Below are 24,144 nucleotides of genomic sequence, written 5' to 3' on the forward strand. Positions count from 1 at the left end.
GTGACTGGTCGGCAGTATGACTTGGAGTCCACTACTTTCACACTGTGAGTTCTGTCAGCCAATTTGCAACCCACCTAATGATATAGGAGTTGATGCCTAGTTTGCTGAGTTTATCAATAATTCCTGAGTGAGGAATGGTATCAAAGGCCTTGGCCAGATCAAGGTAGGCTGTATGAACTGCCTTACCTTCATCCACTGCTCAGGTGACTGACTCAAAGAAGTCAACCAGGTTGAGCAGGCATGATCTACCTTTCACAAAACCAAATTGCATGGGATCTAGAGTCTGGAGATTCCCTATATCCTTGTTAATTAGGTCCATGATGATGCACTCCATAGCCTTACATATTAGACTCATCAAGCTAATGGGCAATAATTTCAAGGGTCTGTAGTCGCAGTGCACCATTTGGTAGGGACAAAGCCTGAAGTGAGGCTGTGAGTGAACAGAGCACACAGATGTGGTGCTAGTTCACTTTGTAATTCATGTAGAACACAGCCAGGGATATTGTCGGGTCCTATGGAGGCTGTATTTTTGGCCTAAGACAATGCAGCTTTAACCTGTGCTGCAGTAATGTTGGGTGCCTGACATTCTTCCAGTACTGAGATTGGTCTTTTGAAGGTGAGAGAGGGGTAAAGTTGGCACTGAAACTGTCGGCCAGTATGTTTGCAATATCTGTTGGCTCAGTATAGGAGGAACCATTGTGCAGTAATTCAGAGCTAATCTGGGTATTGCCATGGAGATTCTTGATATAACTATAGAAGGCTTGGTGGTTGCTTTTAGTGTCTGCCGCAATTCTGCCTTCATAGCTGGCTTTGGAAGTTGTGATGAGGGATCTCAAGTTTTTGTTGAGGCTAATAAGGGAATTTTTCCAGTCTTGGGACTTCACCTTTTTCTGCAACAGTTTCTTCCTTCTGTTGTAGAGTTTATTAATGGCAGGTGACCACCAGACTGGCTTCCTTTTTTTGGAGGACAGCATCTTTGTTCTGTTGGGTATGGCTAGTTCCATGCATTTATGTACGTGTTTGTACAGTGCATTGGTGTATGATTCGGCAGTCATGCATTTATTTTCCATTGACATGGGTCCCGTGAAGTTAGCCACCTCTGTTTTTAGGAATCCAAAGTCAGCTTTGGAGAAGTTTTTCATGGTGGATACCTTTATGGGGGTGTGGTGAGGATCTGATTTCCATGGTGACTAACCAGGGAGGAACTGACTACTGTTAGTAATAAACAGTTCAAGGTTGTTGTTTCCTCTACTGTCAAGGGTGTTTTCTTCTACTGGAGGTAAGAAATGAATGGTTCCAGGAATTTGGAATTGATGCCCAGGAAGATGTGATAGTTTTGCATGTGATGGTGGGTCCAGCTGATGGAGGCTAGTTGAAGGGTGTTAGGCTGTATCTTGATAGATTCTTCTAGGGATCTTAATAGTTTCTAGGGTGCTTCATGAATGAGTGGAGTCTTGGGACATGGTTGGGGACTGAATTGTAGCGGCTACAACTTGAATTTACAGCTTGTTAGTTGTACCAGATATGCTGTATGCTCCATGCTGGAGAGTCTGAGGTGTGCATCATATGTGCATATCCTTGGAGGACACCTACATTTGAGAGCTTGCTCCATGTTTCTGTGGAAAGATGTATAATGAATGGGAAGCCTGGTAGTGAGGGTGCTTGCTGCTGCTGCTTTAAACCATGTCTCCATACAGCACAAAATGTCGATTATCATTTTTTTTGAGGAGAGTTTGAAGTGCATCTTGATTTTTAAAACTCTTTAAAGCTTTGGGCAGCATGACCAGACTTATTTATTATTAGCTATATAGTAGTAATTTTGGTCTGTGGAATACCCTAAAAAAGGCATTATGGTGTGTATGAACTTAGCCAGCCAGTACCGGAAACCAGGGTGACAGATTCAAGTAGGGCAGGACCAGCTCGAATGTCACACTTATGGGGGAAGGGATGTGAATTTAACATGTGTACCAATAACACTTCGTGTTACAGCACAATAAACCACTCCCATGCCTGATAAAAAGTATATATATATATTTAGAAAGCTTGTGAGGAAATTATTACTCTATTTTTGTTTTACTTGGATCACTTGTCTGTGTACTTAATAAAGGATTTTCGACTGGAAACAGACGGCCTGCCTTGCTTGGATTACTTTCGAATACTTAGTAATGCTGTAGAATTATATATTTTCTATTATTACTTTTTTACTTGAAGGGTTTACGTTCGCTACTTCTACTACTATTGTCTGATAAGATTAATATACAGTGATTATCTAGAAATATATGGACTGAAAATCTTCCACACAGAGAAGTTTCTTACACTGTTTTGTTAGATGGAAATCCCAAACCCATGACAAACTGTCTACCTTGAAAGAAAACATCCTATTCAGTGTGTGCTGTTTAGAGCTGTAGTAAAAATGGGGTTTGCAGTGTGACAGTGAGGCAGGCTCACAGATGGCATGTGGATCTACTAACTCTTCATCTTCTTCATCTTCCTTATCTTCTCTTCTTATTCAGGGACAGAGCTTGACGACGTTAAGCGGCTACTGAAGGGGAGTCGTTCTTCCAGTGTCAGTCCTACTCGACATGCTTCTAATACCCTCCCAATCCCCAAGAAAGCTTCAGTGGAAACAAAAGTAGTAAAAGAAACCACTCACTCAGGTAAGAACATGGTCTCAGACACACTGGCTAGGAAGTGAACTAGAGCACTAATTACATCAAGGATAATCTACTTATATGCCTGTTGATACGTCCATCATAATGGAGCACCCACAGAATCAAACCCATACTGAATCTTTATCCACTACTGCAGGATTTGTCTGTCTCTTGGTAGATTAAAAAAAGTGGTAAAACTACAGTCTGAGATAAACCTGGAGAGCTGATACTGACTCTCCCCACCATCTCCTGGGTCTTTTTGTATAGATGAATCATACAGAATACAGTCATGACCTCTTGGAATGTATCTTTTGATAAACTTGCCAAGTATTTTTGGCTAAATAGGTAAATGGCAAAGGCTAGTGGTAAACTATACTGTAACCATATCAGTTGTTTATGCTTACAAATAAAATATATGCCTGTTCCTTCTGATATTAGTGTGTTTTTCTAATGTAATGTGGTTTCTTGAGCTGCTTTATTAAATTATTTTCTACTACACATAATGGAAATAAATTTAAGAAAAACATGAAGTGTGAAATATAATGAATTCTGACTTATTCAGGACTCAGGGCCTAAGGTCTAAATTACACTAAGAGCTTATCATTTTAGCAGATATGCTCTTCCACACAAACACACACACACACACACACACACACACACACACACACACATATATATATATATATATATATATATATGGATTCACTTCAGAATTCACTTCAGAAGCTCGAAATACTGAAATACCGAATTTCAGTATTTCAAGCTCAAAAAGTCGAATCCACAAAACCGCAAAATTCAAAATCTCGTGGTACTACTGCACACACACACACACACACACACACACACACACACACACACACACACACACACACACATAACCTCTCTACTACATGAAAGCAGGGGGGCAAGCCCACCTGCCCCCATACCTCCCCACTTACATATTCTCACTCCAAAGTCACACAACATACAAACACACACAAATCACCACCGCACAAGCTACATTCACCTCGCACACACACATCACAGCAACAAAACACACTGACACACACCACAGCCCCTACCCAAAACCCTTAACACACGAACACAAGAACACACACACACACACACACACACACACACACACACACACACACACACTTACCTGAATACATAACCACAGCGAAAATTCAGAACTGCGAAATTCAAAACCTCTGGTATTTGAGGTTTTGAATTTCACACTTCTGAACTTTTGCTGTTCTCAGGATTCGACTTTCTGGGCACGAGATACTGAAATTCGATATTTCAGTATTTCGAGCTTCTGAAGTGAATTCATATATATATATATATATATATATATATATATATATATATATATATATATATATATGTAGGTGTTCTAATTGTACCTCAGATATTTCAGGGCCACATCTGTCCATCATAGTTTTAGCTACTTAATTGCAGTGAGTTACTGCATTCAGCAATGTTATATTTATACATTCAGAATTGTGCATTTTTTAGTTTTTGATGTATATATACTGTCACCAGATCAGTGAAATGGTACTGACCACATTTTTCTATCAGTTTCTTCCAAACTACAGTAATACCGACTACCAACCCCAAAACATTTAATTTACCTAGGAAGGCAGCACTTGATTTTCCTTTTTTTCACATGTATCCTGTTGCTAGAAGTTTCAGCAATGCTATGAAGTTATGTGTATTCCAGGCAAATCTATCAATTATGTTATATAATTCTTAACAGAAGTCCTTGTTACATATGACACAATATATCTTGTAATGTTTTCAGTGCAGTACAGCACAGACATGTGTGAGGTGATGATAATTTTAGACAGAATACAGACAACCCAGCTGTTGAGTGTGGTAATATTGTATGCATCAGTTATATTAGGTCCTGTATAGTATAGCCTGCATATAGCGGTACATAAACAACCTGAGAAAAGGTATATGGATTTGATTTATCCAAAAGTCTCTTGGTTACTCTGTGATTTTGAGCAAGTCGTGTAAGTTGAATAAAGTTCCCAAGTGACTGTAGTCAACAGATGCTGGTTTCTACTTGGTTTCTCCTTGCTAATGAGTACTAAATACATAGAGTAGGCTATAATTCAGGTTGCATGGCTAATGCTGCACCTTTACATGTGCATAACATATTACACAGGAGAACAGTTACCGATGACATGTAACAAAGGAATGTTTTTTTTTATGTTGACAGTTGGAAAGTATGACATTAATGCACTGGAGCTGCATATTATTCTCTGACTCTAATACATGCCTTGATCCTATGAGCTATGAGTGGGAGGGCTTCTATTGCAGCACCTCTTATTTTATGGCAGAACAACACGGTTGGTATACTTTCAATGAAGGCAGAGGAGAGGTCTATAAACACACCCTCAGATATAATAATAATATACATCTGTTATCCCAGTAGGCCCACTGGACACCCAGTCATTTTTCAGGGGATGACCCCAGGTTCAATAGTTAAGTGACTTGTTCAAGGTCACATAACAGAGAAAAGAGGGCTGAGAGAATCAAACCCTCTACCATAGGAACTACAGCTCACTGCCTTAACCCATTGTGACACAGAGAAAAGAGGGCTGAGAGAATCAAACCCTCTACCATAGGAACTACAGCTCACTGCCTTAACCCATTGTGACAACTGCCAAAAAATCATGATCTTTTACTGGCCTCTTATCTAATCTGACTCATCTCCATCTGTACTCCCCATCTCTCAAACTAACCTACTCAAGGACGTCACATCCCACAACATGGCAAGGAACACATGCAGAGAAGCAGTATTTTTCTGCTATAGCCTACATCCCAAGATAGTGCCATACAACACATTTTTGTGTATGTCAATTCTGCAGGTGTATATGTCAATGCCTCCAGCCTCGTTTTTTCTTACTAGATGGCAGTGACTAAGAAGGAAATCTAGTTCTCCACCATGAATACTGTTTTTTCTATGTCACACTCTTGCCAGAACACATTTGTGGTTACATGTACTAAATAATGAGCCTGAATTGTATTATAATGACCAGAAATAACACTGTAAAGATTCTGTGACACCTGCAGACATGAAGAGTTTCAAAGGAGACTTTCTTCTGACCATGAACCCAGCCAGATATCACTATAACTTTAGGCTGCTAAGAATACTGGTTCACTCAGTTAGTCACCACTATACTAAGTCACTATAACCCAGTCAAAAATAAATAAATAAATAAATCCAAAATGTAGTGGATGGCATGATAATAAAATATCAATAAGCAAAGAAATTTAGTCTTAGCTTTCATACAAGGCAGAAATAAGTTGCACCCAGGGTTTGATGTTCAAAGATCACAAAATAATAGATCCTAAGTCAGCTTGAAAACAGTTGCTTAAGGGGTTACATGAATCACCTCCAGGAAAACTAAAGTGCCAAGAAACAGCAAGAGGTATAAAGTTGTACCCATGTGCATCAGGTCAGCTACAACTTGTAATGCAGAGTTGTGCCATTTCTGATGCAGATCATATTAATAATCGAAAGGAGTATACATTAGCATACAGAGCGGAAGATCATCCATGGACTGGAGTGATTTATTCCTCTTCAAAGAAACTAGAGAGAGAAAAGTGTGTAGATTATTATTCTGAAGTTCTGTGAAATAAGCAAAATGAGAAATACAAGTGCAAATATAATTACTACATTAAAGTATATATTTTCAAGATGGGAATCTTGATATTAGCATTCATACAATGGTCCACGATATATATCAGTAATTCAGATGTTTTGTGGGAGCTCAAGCATACATCATGTCCACGGTATCCTCAGTCTAGTGGAAAAGTGCAAAAAACTATTGAAACAGTGAAGAATCTTACGAGGTGGTAGCAAAAGTCATGGGAATTGCTATCTTACAGTTTTGAAATTTAGAGATACTTCATTGGTGGGACCCAGTCACTCACCAGCTCAGCTACTGATGGGCAGAAGGTTAAAAAACAGATCACCTACTCTGGCTATATTGCTACTGCTTGAAACTCGATAGATATTAAGGAAAGTGTTGGAAAGAAATAAGCAGAGGCAGAAACTCTATAATTACAGAAATTGCAGAAGACTAATGAGAAAGTAAAAACTCAAAGAGCCATGCAGATAAACCAGGATCCTATGTAGTTCGTGCAGAAAATGGTAAGATAGAGAAAAGAGATTGTAGGTATCTTTAAAAAAATGTAAATACGTTGAAACTGAAGCTTCAGAAAGACCAGTGACCATAAGTATCACAAAGTCGTTTTGCAAGAGAATTAAAGCTTTGGAAATTTAGCAGTTAAGAGTTCCAGAGATAAAAAGGGAGAAACTTCCAAAGCAGTGTCTCAAAATGAAGTTGTAGTATAGCAGAAACTATCTCAAAAGTGGTTCATAGGTTGGTACTAGGCTATCGGCCCTAGGGCCTATACAAGCCTAGCCATAACAATTCCCTGGCTATTTCTTCCCACACAATTTCCTTCCCTGGATCCCTGTCTAGCAGGGCGACTGACATGATCCCTTGGGTGAATTTTCATTCTCCCATCCAATCATCAAGGTTCCTTTTGAAGAGGGCCAAAGAGGCGCTCTGCTTGCATGTATGGGCAGTCTATTCCAGAGTCTGGCAGGTCTCTGGGTCAGGAACCTTATATTGAAGAAGACTGAAGCTGAGCTGGGTGCTTGGCATACTACTGATACATATATCAATATGTTTTCCAAATTAATGCGTGTTCTGTGACTAGCCTTACAGATATCTTCAAACAAGTCAAAGCTGGCCAGCACATCGGACATCTAAACTTGGGTGAGGTATTTTGCATAGTTTCATATACTGGAATCACACACTGCATTCATATAACACCATTATATTTACTATAGACTGATTTAAACTGGTTAGTAGAAAGTATACAAAATGTAGCCAACAAATGATCATTTAAAACTGATATGTAACAGATGGTGGCTGGATATGCGAAAAAATGTGTCCAACAAAATTTACTTCGCATCTAGGCCTATATATACTCATTACAAATACTACTACTAGTTGGATTCTATAAAAATACAGGCATCATTAGGTCTGGCAGTGCTAAAGATAATTTGCAAAAGCAATATGACTCTGATCACTGTTCTTAAGTGTAAATATACTTTTCTGGAGGTACCGAGAGTCTGTCTGGAATTCACAGAACATTGCACAAAGCTGAGAGAGCTACATACTGCTAAGCATAATCATAAAATGCTAATCACAGTTCAGAAAATGAACAAAGCTAAACAAAAACAGCTTGAAACTCATCACAAGATTGTTTCTATTCAGTGGCATCAGGATGCCCAAGACATGATTCAAAAACACATGTAGGAAATGCTGAGCTACATGTCAGTCTGATGCATAGGATTGTAGGATCATAGAAGGTTACTAGACTAATGGCCCTAGAGCATTTTTAAGCCTTGACATTCATGCCCCAATTTTCACAATTATCAATGCCCAAGGATTAGAATGGCTTTGGTATATGTCTGTGCTTTGGAAATCTTTAAACTGCCCCTGTCCATGAGGGTCACAAGCAGCAAGCCAGGAATTAGTTTGTGGTTTCCCATCTAACCAACCAAACTGCATTTGAATAGGCTCAGGGAATAGCTCTACTTCACATGAATGTCTGTTCCTGAATAGGGGTAATCTCTGAGACCCTTACCTGTCCTCCCAACCTGGTTCAGTGTTATATTGTAAGACTTTTGGAATACCACTCAAGTCTTGTGTACCACTGGAACTGTTGTTATATTGTTAAGGAGAACCACAACAACGTTTACCAGCAAAGTTTTATTCTTTATTTATTTTATTTATTTATTTATTTATTTATTTATTTATTTAACATTTGTTTACAGGGAAGGTCTGACTGGACACAGGTCCTTTTTCAGTGGAGGCCTGGGGAGAAAAGCTCCACAAACAGACAAAGAAGTTTACAAAAAATTTTGCACAGGCACTAATCATGTAGTACATTAAGATTATAGAATATCAATTATGCATCTTACACATTAAGAAAGGAAAATTTCAAGCAGCAGTAGAAAGAATAACAATATTAAAACAAACAATTATATACACTGAGATTATTGAATTTTCAACATTATATAACTGAGGAGAAAGCAAAAAATAGGGTAAGGCTTTTCAGAAGTAGATTAGCTGAGTAAAAGCCCAGGTAGCAATAGAAATGTAGTGAGAAAGGTGGGTGACTGAAATGCTAAGGGTGAATGGGACAGTTACAAATTTTGGAGGTAAGAAGGAAAGATTTAAGTTCTTTTTTAAAAAAAGGCTTTGGCCTGTAGCAAATTTTGCAATCTTATAGTAGCAGCTTTCTAATTTAGTAAGGTCACCCTTCTTTAGATAAGTAAAAATGGACATAGCTAAGAAGAGTGTGTGTGTGTGTATATATATATATATATATACATATATATATATATATATATATATATATATATATATATATATATATGAGTGAAGAGTATATGAGTGGTTGCAAGGGTAACTTTAGCACTGTTTGTTAGGTACTGTTTGTGTCTGTAAACACTACCAAGTTTTTTATTAACGCTTTTGAAGGTGTGGGATATATGTAGGTTAAATTTGAGTGAGCAGTTGATAGTGACACCTAGGAGTTTAGTATGAGGTACAGGAGAGATTATAGTGAGGTTAGCAGATGACATAGAGAAAGGAGGTGGAGGGGTCAGGGGGTTTACCTGTGAAGAAGAGCATAAGTTTAGTTTTGCTTGGATTTAGAATGAGTTGTGAGTCAGTTAGCCATTTTTCAACTTCTGAGAATGCCTTTTGAGTTACTGACTGTCAGTGTTGTAAAGAGGAAGAGGTTCTCTGGTTCGATCCTTGGCTGGGTGCCTTCTGTGTGGTGTCTGCATGTCCTCACTGTGGTCGCATGGTTTTCCTCCGGGTGCTCCGGTTTCCTCCCACATCCCAAAGACATGCTGTAGGTGGATTGGACACTCTAAATTGGCCCTAGGCATGAGTGCATGCGTGTGTGTGCCTTCTGTGGAAGGTTGGGCGCTGGGCTGGCAACTCGACACTGTAAAACTCCACTGCCAATCATTAGCAGTCATGTGATCTGCCGTGGCAACCCCTAACCGGGAATAAGCCGAAAGAAGAAGAAGAGTGTTGTAAAGAGGATGAGGCACACATTAAGGTTGAGTCATCTGCATATTGGACAAGGGAAGCTTGTCCGGTAGCAATATGGAGTTTGTTAGTGAATACAGGAAGTAGAAGAGATAAATTGTTTTGCCAAAGTACAGCTTGTTTACATCCTGAAAGATATGCTTTGAACCAGTTGACAGTGGAGAACTGAAGTTAAACTCTAATAAGAGTGTTTAGAAGTTTTTAGTGAAAGACCTTGCAAATGGCTTTGACAGGTCAAGGAAAGTAGACGAGACAATAAGACCAAGCATAGAGAGGGCAGAATGAGGGGGCAGAACCCTGGATTCCAATTTTTAGCAGCAGAAAACAATCAGTGACTGGAAGCACCAGACTCTGTGAGTCCTGCAAGGTAGGTAGCTCACCGGTGCTGCTAACAAAGAGCAAGCTACAGAAAAAATGCTATTGTCACAGGGTTGCAGGTCATGCGTTTTCAGATTTGTTTTATCAGAATATTAGAGCACTATGCAGTTAGACCTTATTTACCTAGTTTTAATCAGCATAAGCCAGAAAACACTTTGTGGGGTTTATTTTAGTCTAATACACATGTAAATAGCCTAGTGGTATGGGAATAGTATAGGGGCCAAAAATGGGGGGGGGATACGAACGGTGTTGCAGTTATTAAGAAAAGCAGGTACTTATTATAGTATCTGGAAGACACATACAATGTACTTATTGTAGTAGTAGATATAGTAGATGCCTGCAGATAATATTTTTGTCTTAGGTTGTACAATTCTTTTCAAGCATTCAGGGGGTTGCAGGCTGTAAAGATAGTGTGCAGGATGGTTGCCTGCAACAATGTACTTATAGTTGCAGTAGATGTAGTAGATGCCTGTGGATAAAATTTTTGTCATAGGTCGCACAATTCTTTTCAAGCATTCAGGGGGTTGCAGGCTGTAAAGATAGTGTGCAGGATGGTTGCTTGCGATAATGTAGTTATAGTAGCAGTAGATACAGTAGATGCCCATGGATAACGTTTTTGTCGTAGGTCTTACAATTCTTTTCAAGTATTCAGGGGGTTGCAGGCTGGTTGCTTGTGACATGGATAACTGCACACACATCACCGGTAGTGCCTACAAGTATCCTAGCTGGACAGGGTTTCAGCTCAGCACAGGCAAATGTCAAAATGCACAGCATTTCTTCTGAACCCCTCCCATACATACATATTAATTATATTGTCAGTGATTGCAAATGGAGTACATTGTAAAATACTTGCAAGAGTCCAATAAAGTATAAATGAATCACTGTATTACTTAAATCCATGAATGTATTTCTATGCATTTTTGTGTGTATGTTGCGATCTACATATTTATTTATATATATATATATATATATATATATATATATATATATATATATATATGAATGACTGACACACACACACACACACACACACACACACACACACACACACACACACACATCCTGTATAAATAGTGCTTTTAAACAGCTCCCTATTGAAATGTTGTCACTTTAAATGCAGAGTACTTACACGCCAAAAAAAAAGATGAAACTGCAGGAGAAGAATGAATTTGAAAATCTCTCTTCTCCTTTAAACTTCTTTTTTGCAGGAGGGGCAAGCCTCCCCGCACACCCCTGATGTGGGGGCCGCAAATCCCAAAGTTATATATACTAACACTGAGATTGTCATACCTCAGAAAAAAAGGAATATCCTGAGAAATAGTCATCTCTGAGTTAGTATATGTAAGTCTGTTTTTTTTTTTTGGCCATTCAGTCTCTGTTTTGGGACTCGTTGTAGCTGGTCCTGACATTTCAAATGGTTACCCTTTTAAATTAAAATAAAAAAAATAAATAAATTTAAACCACATAGATATATGGACTGTTTTTGAGTTAAAATGATTCTAAGGACTGAAAACTTTCACTTAATGAAATGCATTCTTCAATACATAAAGATTATCCCATGATATTCCTGGCATACAGTGATAATATTAATTTTGTTAATTTTTTAAGTGATCAGTGTGCCTCTATGAATGCTACCACACACACACACACACACACACACACACACACACACACATACAAACACACACTTGCACACATTTAATAACAAAAACTTGTATGGGTTATCCACGATTTGGGTAGTGTAAAGCTTAAAATGCAGTTAGAAGGGTAGGCTCTGTGATGAAGCCATGACTTTGAGCCAAATGTTCAGGGCCCGGTTAGAGCCCTAGGTGCTGAAGGAACCAACTGGATAGGTTAGGAATGAAGGATCTAAGGCCTGTCTACCAGCATGGGAGGAGGATGGTGATGTGGTCTACCAAGAGACAGAAAGGTTCCCCACGCAAGAGAGGACAGGGTGTAGAACTTGATTCAAGGAAAATACATGTATTTCTCTCTTATTTTTTGGACTGACACATGCACCAAATATTTAGCAAAAACTGAAGGACTAAGTGATTCAGACAATTCTAAAAAATCAGTTTTCATTGATGATATATTAGTGATGTGGGGCCAAATGAAAAATGCCACTTTAGTAGTCTCCACAAGGGGACTGATGAAATCAGTTTGGGCTTTCTGATAACAGAGGTAACTGCAAGCTTTTCAGGGAAGTTATTCTATATCCTAGCATAGGGCTGGCAAAACTAATATTAAAAAAAATCACAACATAAAATGAAAGTAGAGCTACAGGCACCAAGGCTTAACAATATATTGTTAGTAAGGATTTATACTGGGCTTGTAAATGATTAATGCACATTTTTTCTGTTGTTTAGTCATTTAGTTAAGCTTGGATCTTTGTGACTTCAAGGAATGTAGCACACCAGGCCCTTCAGTCAATAACTGTTTTTGCAAATTCAAATTAATTACTTCAGTAATGCTGTCTATCCATCTTAACCTCTGAAGCGCTTTCTTTTGCTTTCAATCTTTTTCCAGCATCAGTGTAATTTATAGAGAATCCTGTCTTCACATTATTTTGCTAGATTATTTGAATCTTATATTTACTATCAAACTTCAACAGTCTATAGCATCCCTTAAACTTATTCTGGACGGAGTCAGTATGAAAGGGGATGGAGGACTCTAAATAGCCCTTCACCACAATGAAGAAATGAACATGCCAAATGAACTACTTGTTTTAATTATATGAATGGTATAGCATGTTTTACCTTATGTAAGTACTAGTTTTGGCACATTAAGTTAATATACAGTTAGGAAAGACTGACTTTTTTAATTGTCATTGTTGAAAGCAAAGAGCAACTAGGTCCAGATAGAAAGAAAAGACAATAGTCTTGTTAGAGAAGTGGAAACTTTTCTTTTGTAAGTTTTTTTTCAGTCTTGTATCTGATAACCATCACCCTCCCTCCCTCCAGACATGTGAAGGAGCTACTATTTAAGCAAACTTGAAGGAAGGTTTGACCAACTACACCCCCAACATATCTCCAAATCGCACACCATGTGACTGCCATTGTCTCAACATCCCAGACTATGTCCATTCATTTCACTGGTCTCAATCCAGGTCAGTGAAATACCTAAAAATCCCTGACTATTCATGCCCAAGTAGCACTGGTAAGGTGGGAGATGTTCAATTCATCCTGCTCCCAGCCTCTTACAGGTCTGGTGTGCATACCACTGAGACAGAAGCACACAATAGCAGCCTATGTCATATGCTTGCTTTTGCAAATGCACCAACCTCTGGCTACAGTGCCATGCACTGCTTGATGCACTCAGGTGTATACAGTCACCCATCCTACTGCTCATACCTAGTTTGCACCTCCACTAGAAGGTCAAACTGCCTTAATCCCCTCCTGAGATGGGTGGGCTGAGAGTAGCTATTCATTTCTACATCCCCTTGCTGGCTCCTCCAGTGCTCTGGTCACTAATTAGTCACCAGACATCCAGGTCATAGTCAAGGCTTTACCCCTCTCCATCAGGGAGCTTGCTTGAGGGAAAAAGGAGTTTAACTCATTAACACCCAGTAGCTATGAAATGACTCACCTCTAGCCACCTATATAATCCTTGGTTTCCTTAAAATTTTCAGTAAAATCACATTACACAGCCTGAAACAAACAAACATAAATATCGTGAACAGTAAAGATGTTAAAAAGGTGCATAGAACAATAAATTAAGCAAATAAATCTGCTTTAATGTAACCAAAGTCACTGCATCAGCTGTCATTATATCAGTAATGCATCATATCATAACACAGAAAAATCAAGAGTAATATTTCTCTGTAATTATTTTCAAAAACTTTTCACATCTTTTGGTATCAGCAATACTTCTTCAGTAAACTTCAACTTTTACATGTTTTTGAGGAACATACTGCTCCCTGAATCTGCAGAACATCCATCATTTTGACTCATATTATTGCCCTATTTCCTCATAAAACATTTGATTTTCTGGTAAATCACTGTGGATTACAGACAGTCTAGAATGCTCTTCATTAGTGGGAGGGATTGGCATAATGGTTAAGGTGTTTACCTTCCAGACACAATGTACTGGTTTTGATCCTCACCTTTGAAGCAACTTGGCTAGGTTTAAAATGACAGACAAAGGCAGTTAGCCTAGTACTTATCTGTGAACCTATTAGTTTCATACTTTTTTTGGTAAAAATACATCCTGATGCAAAAGTTGTTCTGCTTACTATTTAAGTAAATTAGGATAATATTTAAAAATTGGCCCTGATTTTGGGCCTTTGTCAACCCATTATTTTTGACTTTGTGTAGAATTCTTGAGCAAAGGTGGTAAGAGATATGCTATACAAGCATATTCAGAAGGTTCTGACAATAGAACTGTAAATGTTCTGACGACTGTAAATTAAGTAATCATCTGTAAGATTAATTCTTCAGAATTTATTTTATCTTATGTGATCTCCTAAATTGTATTGTCATATTAAATGAACGGTAACAATGTATACAAATATGTACTTTGCCTATATTATTGTAACCTTTATTAGTGTTTCAACTATTTTGATTTTTTTCTTTGGAGCTTTTCTCCCCGGGCCTCTACTGAAAATGGACATGTATCCAGTTAGACTAGCCCGGTCAACAAATGTAAAATAAATAAATAGATGGCACAGATCAATTTGAAAAGAATGTACTCAAAGATAATTGAGCAAATGGGGAGGGGGTGAGCAAATACATCTGTTAACCAGCAGATCTAAAATGCCAAGTATTTCAGTCACTGTTCATGGCAAAAAGGCACATTCAGAAAATCATGCACAGTAAAAGTAAAATAAATATTTGTGTGTATTTATAAATGTCCCTAACAGTATAGTACATTGCAAAAAAATGCAAAGATATATTTACATATGTATATGGGTCTACTTTAGAAGACCGAAATCCCACTTACCCAGTTTCATAATGCTGAGATGAAAACGCAGACAATGCACATCACCGGACCTCCCGGAACACCAACTTACAACTCCAGGTAAGTAACCACTTGACCACCAGGTAGAACTTTTCCCCTTACCCACACGGTAGTGCGATCTCGGAGTTGGTATATTTAGTTAGCGGGGCTGTAGGTGGAGCAGCCCCCCATATGGGTGGGTTTAATTTGCTTCATTTTTAAGTTATTTTTAGTGTGGCCAAGCAGATACTTACCTGGAGTTGTAAGTCAGTGTTCCGGGAGGTCAGTGATGTGCGGTTGTCTTCGTTTTCGTCTCGGCGTTATGACAGTCAGGTAAATGGGATTTTGGTCTTCTAAATTAGACCTATATGTATGTGTGTGTGTGTGTGTGTGTGTGTGTGTGTGTATATATATACATATATATATATATATATATATATATATATATATATATATATATATACATACATATAAACAGTATATAAACTAGTACACTTCTATAGACAAACAGGTGGAAGAAAACAGTCAAGAAAAGGAAGAAAGTGAGCATTCAAGAGAGGGAAATTAAAATGCAAGTGATAAAGTCACAGGATGTAAGTAGGACACAGAACACTGGGCAGGGTAGTATGATATGGCACCTTGTTGACAGTGCCAGGCTGCCGAGGGGGGGAAATAGACTTGGGGTAGGAGCTTTAATGAGGCCTGATGAAGATGACCATGGTAGGAATGCATTAGTTGTCTGTGGAAAGGGATAGTAACTCATAGCAGACAATGACTTATATAACTAAAATGTATTAGCCCTGAAGGACTGTAAGTTAAACATCTATAATTCTGATTCTTTTTACAGTATCAGGAGTATATGATAACGCCGTTCTAGATGCAGCACTTCCCTCATACACGTGGTCATCTACGCTACCAGCTGGCTCATCATTCAGTACTGGAAATTATCATAAAAACTTGACCATTGGCACATCCTTGGTGAACCCCAATGCACATTCTACATCATCTGGTGAGTAAGTGAAATGCCACAGCACAGAGTATGCTTTAATTTATTTTCTTTTTTATCTTGCTAAACAATTACCTCCCAGATTTTATACTGGATCTTGTGATTATGAAAGGGTAGTAGAGCCTTGAAATATACAGGTCCAAGGTTCTTTTCAACATTAGAGTCTTTAGTAAGGTAAAGTCAGTAGCCAGTGACATGGAAAGTAATGCTGTTCTCCTGCATGCACTAACGACAAGTGGGCACTCAGTTCCTTCCAGTTAGCATCACAAACATTTTATAACTTCAGCTTAACTGGCTTCACAGTCTCTAAAGCTCTACCACTGCCCTGAAAGTGCAAAAAGGCAAGCTAATACCACATACCAAGTTCTTCCATTCATAGAACTCCGTGGCATTAGCTTTTCAGTCATTCACAGCACTGGGTCACCATCATTTTGGAAACACTCGACAAGAAAAGGAAAACAAGTGATCTTTGTTTATCTCACATATACCACACAGTTCCAGTACTCCCTTAAAAATATTAAAAATAAAATAAATTACATTTCCATTGATGGTCCATAATACATATAACACATTATGTGATTTGTCATGGATTATATTCCATTTCAGTCACATGATCAGCTGTCCTTATAGATTATTTATTGAGTTCCAAGACTTAAAAGGACAAATTTTATTTTTGGACAGTAATTTTCCCACACCTCCTATTGGAACTTGCATTCTTTTTATGTCTCCAGTGAATGAGACAAATATGTAAAACACATACATTTTACTAACTGAAGTGACACACAAAAACATTCACAGGGAAATATTTCTGCATTCACCACCTCATCTACATTCCAGGTGCCACCTGGTAATAAAAACCTTTAGGATAGAACTCTTCCTGATAGAAGTGAAAAACATTCCAACTAAATACTGAATCCAGTTCCACCATCATACAGAAATAAAGTTCTAACCACATTTCAGGTGGCTCCAGTTAGCCTAGCACCTCAGGCACCTGTTGGGGCAGGTGTCGGGTTGAGGGGAACGAAAGGCTCTGCCTGCTCATCTTTCTTGAGAGGGAAGGATGGGGTGATGTACTAGATAAATGGGCCATTTTTTGCAGCCCTGCTAGAAACAATAGTGCAGAACAGAATCTGGGGCTGGACATGTAGGGAGATTTGTGCTAAGTCAATGTTTAGAGGAGATAGGGGCACTCCGAGACCAAGTCTAATTGTCTGTGAGAAAATCCCAGCTAAGACTGTATGATCACTGTGGCTTCCCCACTCCTTTTCCCAGTCACAGGATGATTCAAAGTGTGGATGGCCATGAGCTCTTCTCATCCAAAGAGCCAGGGGCCATCCACTGAAGGCTGCTGTCCACTCACTTTGATTGAGTAGCCCATACACTGACCACCAAAATATCAACTGCAAAAGATTGACAAACTGAACATCAACACATTACCACACATGCACAGAGAAAGAACCTAGGCACATGCAAAAAGTAGCATTGTTTTTTTTTCAGGAGGACAAGCCCCCCTGCATCCTGCACCCCTACTAATTATATATACTAATTCTGATACTGCACAATCCATGGGGAAAGGGAATATTCCCGTACCCGGAGATTGTCGTTCTCACACACCCATCGACCATCTGCATATATTCACAGAATGCTGTCGGTTAAACAGATGATTTACGACTGAAGTACCATGTCAATACCAGGCCTAAAATAAACAATTCAGGAGCTATCCACCCACAGTGATAAAAAGATGATTGTAAAGATGTGGGTTCCATCCCCATAACAACATCCTGGCATCAATGTAGTTGTAAAGACAACATAAACATGGAAAGTATAGAATTTGTTTCACTAAACAAATTTGTGGGTTTGGGAAATTGATAAATCATGGCAAATTATATTTTGGGGCTTGTACCCCATTAATTATAGACTATTAAGGTGTGGCTTATTGACTATGTACAAAATAGCAATGTAAAAAGCCATGCATTGCATGGGGTATTTAAATAAGATCACCTAGTCAATACTACAAACAAGAAAAAATTCTGTTCCTTTGTTAATGTTACACTGAGACAGAAAAAATATTACTTCCAAATAAATGACCAATTAAACATTTCAGCTGATTTCCCAATGCATGTCTGACCTGTCATTTGTTTTGTTCAAAGAGCACATACTGTTCTGCTTTTGCAGATGACAAATATAATTTGCATTTATATATATTTGAAATGTATTTATAATAACATTTATTTATTAAAATGTATTTATAAAATAAAATGTATTATATTTATATTTATTTATTTTAAATATATAAAGTGATAGCACATAAGCTCCTTAGTTGCTACTTGTTGGGGCTTAGAATACGCTATTCTTTAATGTTGTGAGATTCTAGAAGCAGAGCACTCCCATTGTACTGCACATACCTCTCAGTTGTACAGATTTTCGCAGTATGTCCAGATTGTTTCCTCATATTTTTGGTCTGTTTATCATAAAACCATGGTTTTCTGGTAGATCATCGGCACGTCATCAAAGATTAAAGTCAGAAAATAATGACAGTCATTTGAATTTCAGACTTCACACTATTCAGAAAAATTCATGCTAATGCAAAACCTGCTATGCTATCAACTTTCTATGTTTGCAAGAGCAATATTTAAAAATTGTGCCTGTTTTAGGCCTTTGTCCCCCATTATTTATGGTTTTGAACAGATTTCTTGATGTAAGAGGTTGAGCGGTATAGTACTGCACCATTGCAATGTCATTATAAAAATATGAAGCCTAAGTGCCTTGTATAGGGATAAAACCTACAGACCTTCTGGCCTTCCAGCATCAAATACAAATATTTAACTAGCTGAGTTGTTTACATCAACACCTTCATGGGACTGAACTTATTAACATAAAACTTTCATTTACCTCCACTGTATGCAAACCTTATCTCTTGATTCTGGTTGGTATATATATTTGCTATCTCTGCTGTTTAACAACACAGCTCTCAAATTGTTGCTGTCCTAGTTTGTCTGAAGAGTTAGTAAATCTACATAAAGAAATTACCACATAAAATTAGGATGAAATGAAGTGAGTGAATCATGCCTGAATCTTTGCTGTCTGTTGTAGTCTGCGACCAGTATGCGCTAATGAGAATGAGACATGGTAGAACGTAAATTAGCTTACCACGTTTGTGGATATCTTCCCTGTCTTCATTCAGAGCAATTTTCAGATCTAGGCATTTGACTCATCAATGATTGTCTTTACTTTTGATGAGTTACACAAAACAAAAGAAATTAGCATGTAATAAATCCATCATTTGTAACCACTGCAAATAGAAATGTTTATTAAATAATGCAGCTGTTTCTAAAAACTAAATTAATCAAGAAGGCAGTCATTGTCACAGATATGTAGTTTCCATGGCACTCATGTTTCTTGAAACTTCTCTGTGAAGTAATTAATGTATAAGCGCACAGCACTCGGTATCTATCTTTGTATGTTGCAGGCTGTTACTAACAGTGGTTTTTGTTACTCTTCTGTTTTGCAGTGTTTGGAGTGCAGAATAATATGGCCCCCAGTTCCCCAACACTCACCTCAGGCGTAACATCCTCTTCCACAGGTTGGTGATGCATGATTTATTTGTGTTTAAGGATCGGTTGGGAATGTTGAGAATAAGAAGACAGACTGCAGTCTATCTCTTTCTGCTATCTAGAGTGATTCACAACATGGTGACTTTCTAAAAATGGCACAACATAACAATGAAAAGTGCCTTAGCCTATTAACTAAACCATACCCTGCACACAGAACTACAGAATACGGTATGTTTTAGTTCCATTACATTTTGTATCAAGTTTCAGTCAAATAATGCTAACAGTTATAAACTATAATTATATAACAGAATCTACAAAGTCAGTGCATGGACTGCTTGTTGCTACTTTACGGTATAGCATCATTTTTTTTCTTATTATGAGATAATGAAGATTTCAAATCATTGTTAGCAAATCTCATTCAGCCCCAGAAGTCCATCACGAGGAACATTTTAGCCCTGCTTTACTCACCAGGAAACTCACAATGGCAAATACTTCAATATGATCACTCAAATGCTGACTTGGCCATAATCAGAGGAAATAAAAGTGTAAGCTAGCAAGAGTATTAGTGCAATATGAAAAGTAGAAAACATATATTATACTAAAGCAGGACCTGATATAAATGCTAACAGTGATGACTAAAGTAAGGCAGTATAATGTTTGATCAGAGGTGAAGTCTTCAAAGATGCATTGTTTCAGAGTCTGTATCGCCTGTAGAATTTACCAGCAAAGAACTAGTCAAGGGAGAATTTGTGTTACCATGGTCTTACTTCAGGGACAGTGGTGACCTTGGAATTAGAATATAAAATAATGAGCTGTGAGACACAGCATCCACACGGAGGGACATGGAATTTCACCCCTACATGAAATATTCATTATCTTTTTATTTTTTGTTAATGTTTTTGGTCATTTTTTTCACATCTGCACATTTTTTTTGTGCAAGCATCAGTCTTGGATGAGTCGAACTTCACAAAATTTGGCTTTGTACAGTCATGAGACAACTGTAAAAAAATCAAAGAATCTTGCTGGAATGTGGTTCTGTGTTTCCCATTAAAAATGTACATAGATTGGAATAAACTCTTTATGTACAGAACAGGAAAGCACAACCACAATTCACAGTTCCAGCTGTTGACCAATCAGGGACCAAGTATGAAGCATAAATGTAATGACTCTTCATCTTCACCATAAAGAGGTACTTTCTTAATGATGACACAAAAATAGGTTGATGTCGCCTTGCCATTATCTGTTATGTGGCAAACAGAGCAAATATTGATTGACCATTGCATGTTCCACTTTGCAGAAGAATGAACAAAAAAATGAAATTTCATCAGTATGCTGTTTACTTCAAACAACCTGGTCCACTGCTGTGGTGAGTGTGCAAAGGCCTTAGACACTGCTACACAGGAAATGTATATGTGAGCCAAGAATAAGAAGCTTCTCTCATGCCACTATACAGTGTGTGCTGTTAAAAAAGACGTTTAAAAAACAAAAAGAAGATATTCTCTAGACGTATTCAACAGAACATATTATACAAAGCAAAAACATTGGGCTGCACGATGCCAGGGCACTTCTATGGGCTAGGCTTGTAAAGTCTCCAGGGCCATTAACCTAGCACACTCATATGAACCTATGCATCAGAAGAACTTTTTATTGGAGTTTTTATTTACTTTTTTGTTTAATAAAAAAGTGAGTAAATCCATCAACTCAAAAAGCTAATATATAAATTAAATAAAGATGATGGTGGTCTCTGTTGTATATAATATTTAATACAATGTTGTTATGTGATGTGAATTAGTAGACCACAGACTCAGCTTTTTATAGATGCACCACTTGCCGCAGGTACTTAGAGCGAGTATCACTCAGTGAGGGCCTGTCTGATCTCACTAATGTGAGGGAAGGGCTTAAGTAAGACCTTTAGGGGAGTAAGTGGATTGCAAGGAAAAGATATATCTGGAGTCTGCTGACATTCTCATATAGTAATCAGAGTAAGGAATAAGTCTTTAAAAAGTAGTCACTATTTGTTCCACATAACTGATACCATTTGGACAAAGACAGAAATGGGTAAGCACTTACAAAAGCTCATATTCTCGCTAGAACTCTTTTTTTTTAATGAATGTCATTTTATGAGCTGTATAACACCATCAGAAATCTGCTTTGAATATCTTCCAGGCAAGTAATAGACTGTTGAAGGTTATTTAAATATCCCTGGAATGGTAGACAGGGCAGATGTAAACTGTTGCAAGTGAAAATAACTTGTTGAAGACTGCTTGTTTTTAGCCTGCCTTGTTTTTTTTTTTTCAGTACATATTTAGTGTTGCTTTTCTGGTCTACTTGTAAAAATCAGAACACTGATAGTGGGTGTAGACAGTATATGTTATAGTATCACATCACCGATGACTCAGAAAGGGCACTCCGAGTACGGGTGAACGTGCTATGGGCTGAGCCATTGCTTTACTAGTAATGCATGGACAGTGAGCATTGCTTCTGACTCTTCTATTGGAAGGCATAGGAATCATTCTGCAGTCAATGCTTGTGGTTCAAGTTTTCCCATATTGGGCATGGTAATATTTTTCCCCAAAATAATCTCACTTCCTGTAGTTTATCAGGGAAAGTGCTTCTCTTCAATACTGTTACATGAAGTTAACTTCAGTTTACCTAATTCTAGTATTTCTGCAAGCATGAAGCCACCAGCTTTCAGCACCAAGTCTCAGCATTTATCAAAAATATTGCAGAATTTATTACACAAAGTAACTGCTATGATGCACAATACAATGTCTATGACGTATGAAGGAACCTGGCCATAGATTACATCATGTATTAACTGTCTAGATTTCTGACTCGTATTACTCCGTAGTGGTGGTGCTGCGGTAGTGTTTTCGCCTCGCAGTAAGAAGCTATCCGGTTCGATTCTCAGCTAGAGCGTCTTCTGAGTGGAGACATGCGTGAATGGGCATACCTTTGTTGAAGGTTGTGCATCAGGGCTGGTAACTTGGCACGTAAAACTCAACTACCAATCATTAGCAGACCGGAGTTCCGCTGTGACGACCCCTAACGTGATGACACAACATGTTTGGTCTTTTACTAATAAAATGTGTGGTTTTCCAGCAAATCACTCAGGACTTAAATCACTAAATAGTGGCATACATTTGAGTTTCAGACTGCATATTCTTCAGAAAATTCATGCTAACATGAACTCTGTTACTCTAGCAACTTTCTAATTTTATAAGTGCAATATTTAAAATCTGTTGATATTTTTGGGTCTTTGTCCCCCTATTATTTTACGCTTTGTCCAGAATTCTTGCCCAAATAGGTTTAGAGGAACGGATCAGACTGTATATGACTGATAAGACAGAATAAGTTGACATTAAAATAACAGAACATTTATTACATTACATAACACGTGGATAGCTGCATCTAATAATATAAATTTAAGCTGCATTTTGCTCATTGCTCGTATCTCTAAACTTCAGCCTATTATTAACCACATCATACTGAAGGTGTGTTTCAACTACTGCTTCATACAGTCACTAAACATTTCTAGCTCAGAGAAACTGAAAAGAAGTAATATTTCATTAAAAATGTAAAACATTATTGGAACAGCCTCCCCAAAGTTCTAGCAATGTCAAAAACAGTAATTTAATTCAAAAATGCATTGGACAGATGCAAAATATTTCTTGGCAGGGAGCCAGAAAAAAATCAGAGAGTTCATAGGTTGGTACTAGGTTATTGGCCCTAGGCACTATATAAGCCTAGCCATAACAATTCCCTCAATATTTCTTCCCACAATATTTACTTCCCTGGACCCCTGTCTAGCAGGGTGACTGACGTGATCCCCAGGGTGAATTTCCTATATCCCATCCAATCGTCAAGGTTACTTTTGAAGAGCGCCAAGGAGGTGCTCTGCTTGACATGTATGGGCAGTCTATTCCAGAGTATGGGGAGTCTCTGGGTCAGGAACCTATCCCTCCAGCATGTTTTGTTCATTGTGATGACAAGGTTTAGATCCCTGGAGCATGCGGCTCTGAGGGATTGGGATTTCTTTAAGTGGAGCATGTCCAACAGCTCAGGGTTTGACATGGCCTTGTAAGTGGAGATCACCTCTAAGTAGACAATATGCCACAGAGTATAGCTGGAGTTTTTTTAGACGGTCAGTATAGGGCATCTGTTTTAAGCCTGTGATTCTTTTAGTGAGGTATTTCTGCGGCCTTTCCAGCTGTTGCAGATGTCTTGTGAGGTACATACCAAATGGGATGTTGTACTCTATAATGGGTCTAATGAGGGATGATTACAGTGGGACAATGACCTCCTTTTTTCTGGATGAAAAGTCCTTAGTGATGAGGTGTGCCACATAGAAGGATTTTCTGACTGTTGTGGCGATGTGGTTATCGAAGGTGAGACCGCTGTCCACCTGTGTCCCTAAGTCTCTCATCACAATTTCGGTGTTTAGTGTATTGCCACCTATGTGGTAATTCATGGGTACATGG

At 38.2% G+C, this 24,144-nt stretch overlaps 1 protein-coding gene across 4 annotated transcripts in view; it reads left to right on the plus strand.

The window, feature by feature from the left end:
• Window positions 1–24,144, plus strand: part of COL17A1 (collagen type XVII alpha 1 chain) — a 423,506-nt gene that overhangs the window by 84,423 nt on the left and 314,939 nt on the right. For all 4 annotated transcript variants that reach the window (XM_044055953.1, XM_044055955.1, XM_044055956.1 and 1 more), the window contains exons 9-11: window positions 2,514–2,657; window positions 15,951–16,112; window positions 19,621–19,692. In XM_044055953.1, the coding sequence (XP_043911888.1) occupies window positions 2,514–2,657; window positions 15,951–16,112; window positions 19,621–19,692 (378 nt within the window). The remainder of the gene's footprint in view (window positions 1–2,513; window positions 2,658–15,950; window positions 16,113–19,620; window positions 19,693–24,144) is intronic.

Source organism: Protopterus annectens, chromosome 14.part0 (assembly GCF_019279795.1).
Source record: "Protopterus annectens isolate FY-2018-M chromosome 14.part0, PAN1.0, whole genome shotgun sequence".
Lineage (NCBI taxonomy): Eukaryota > Metazoa > Chordata > Ceratodontiformes > Protopteridae > Protopterus > Protopterus annectens.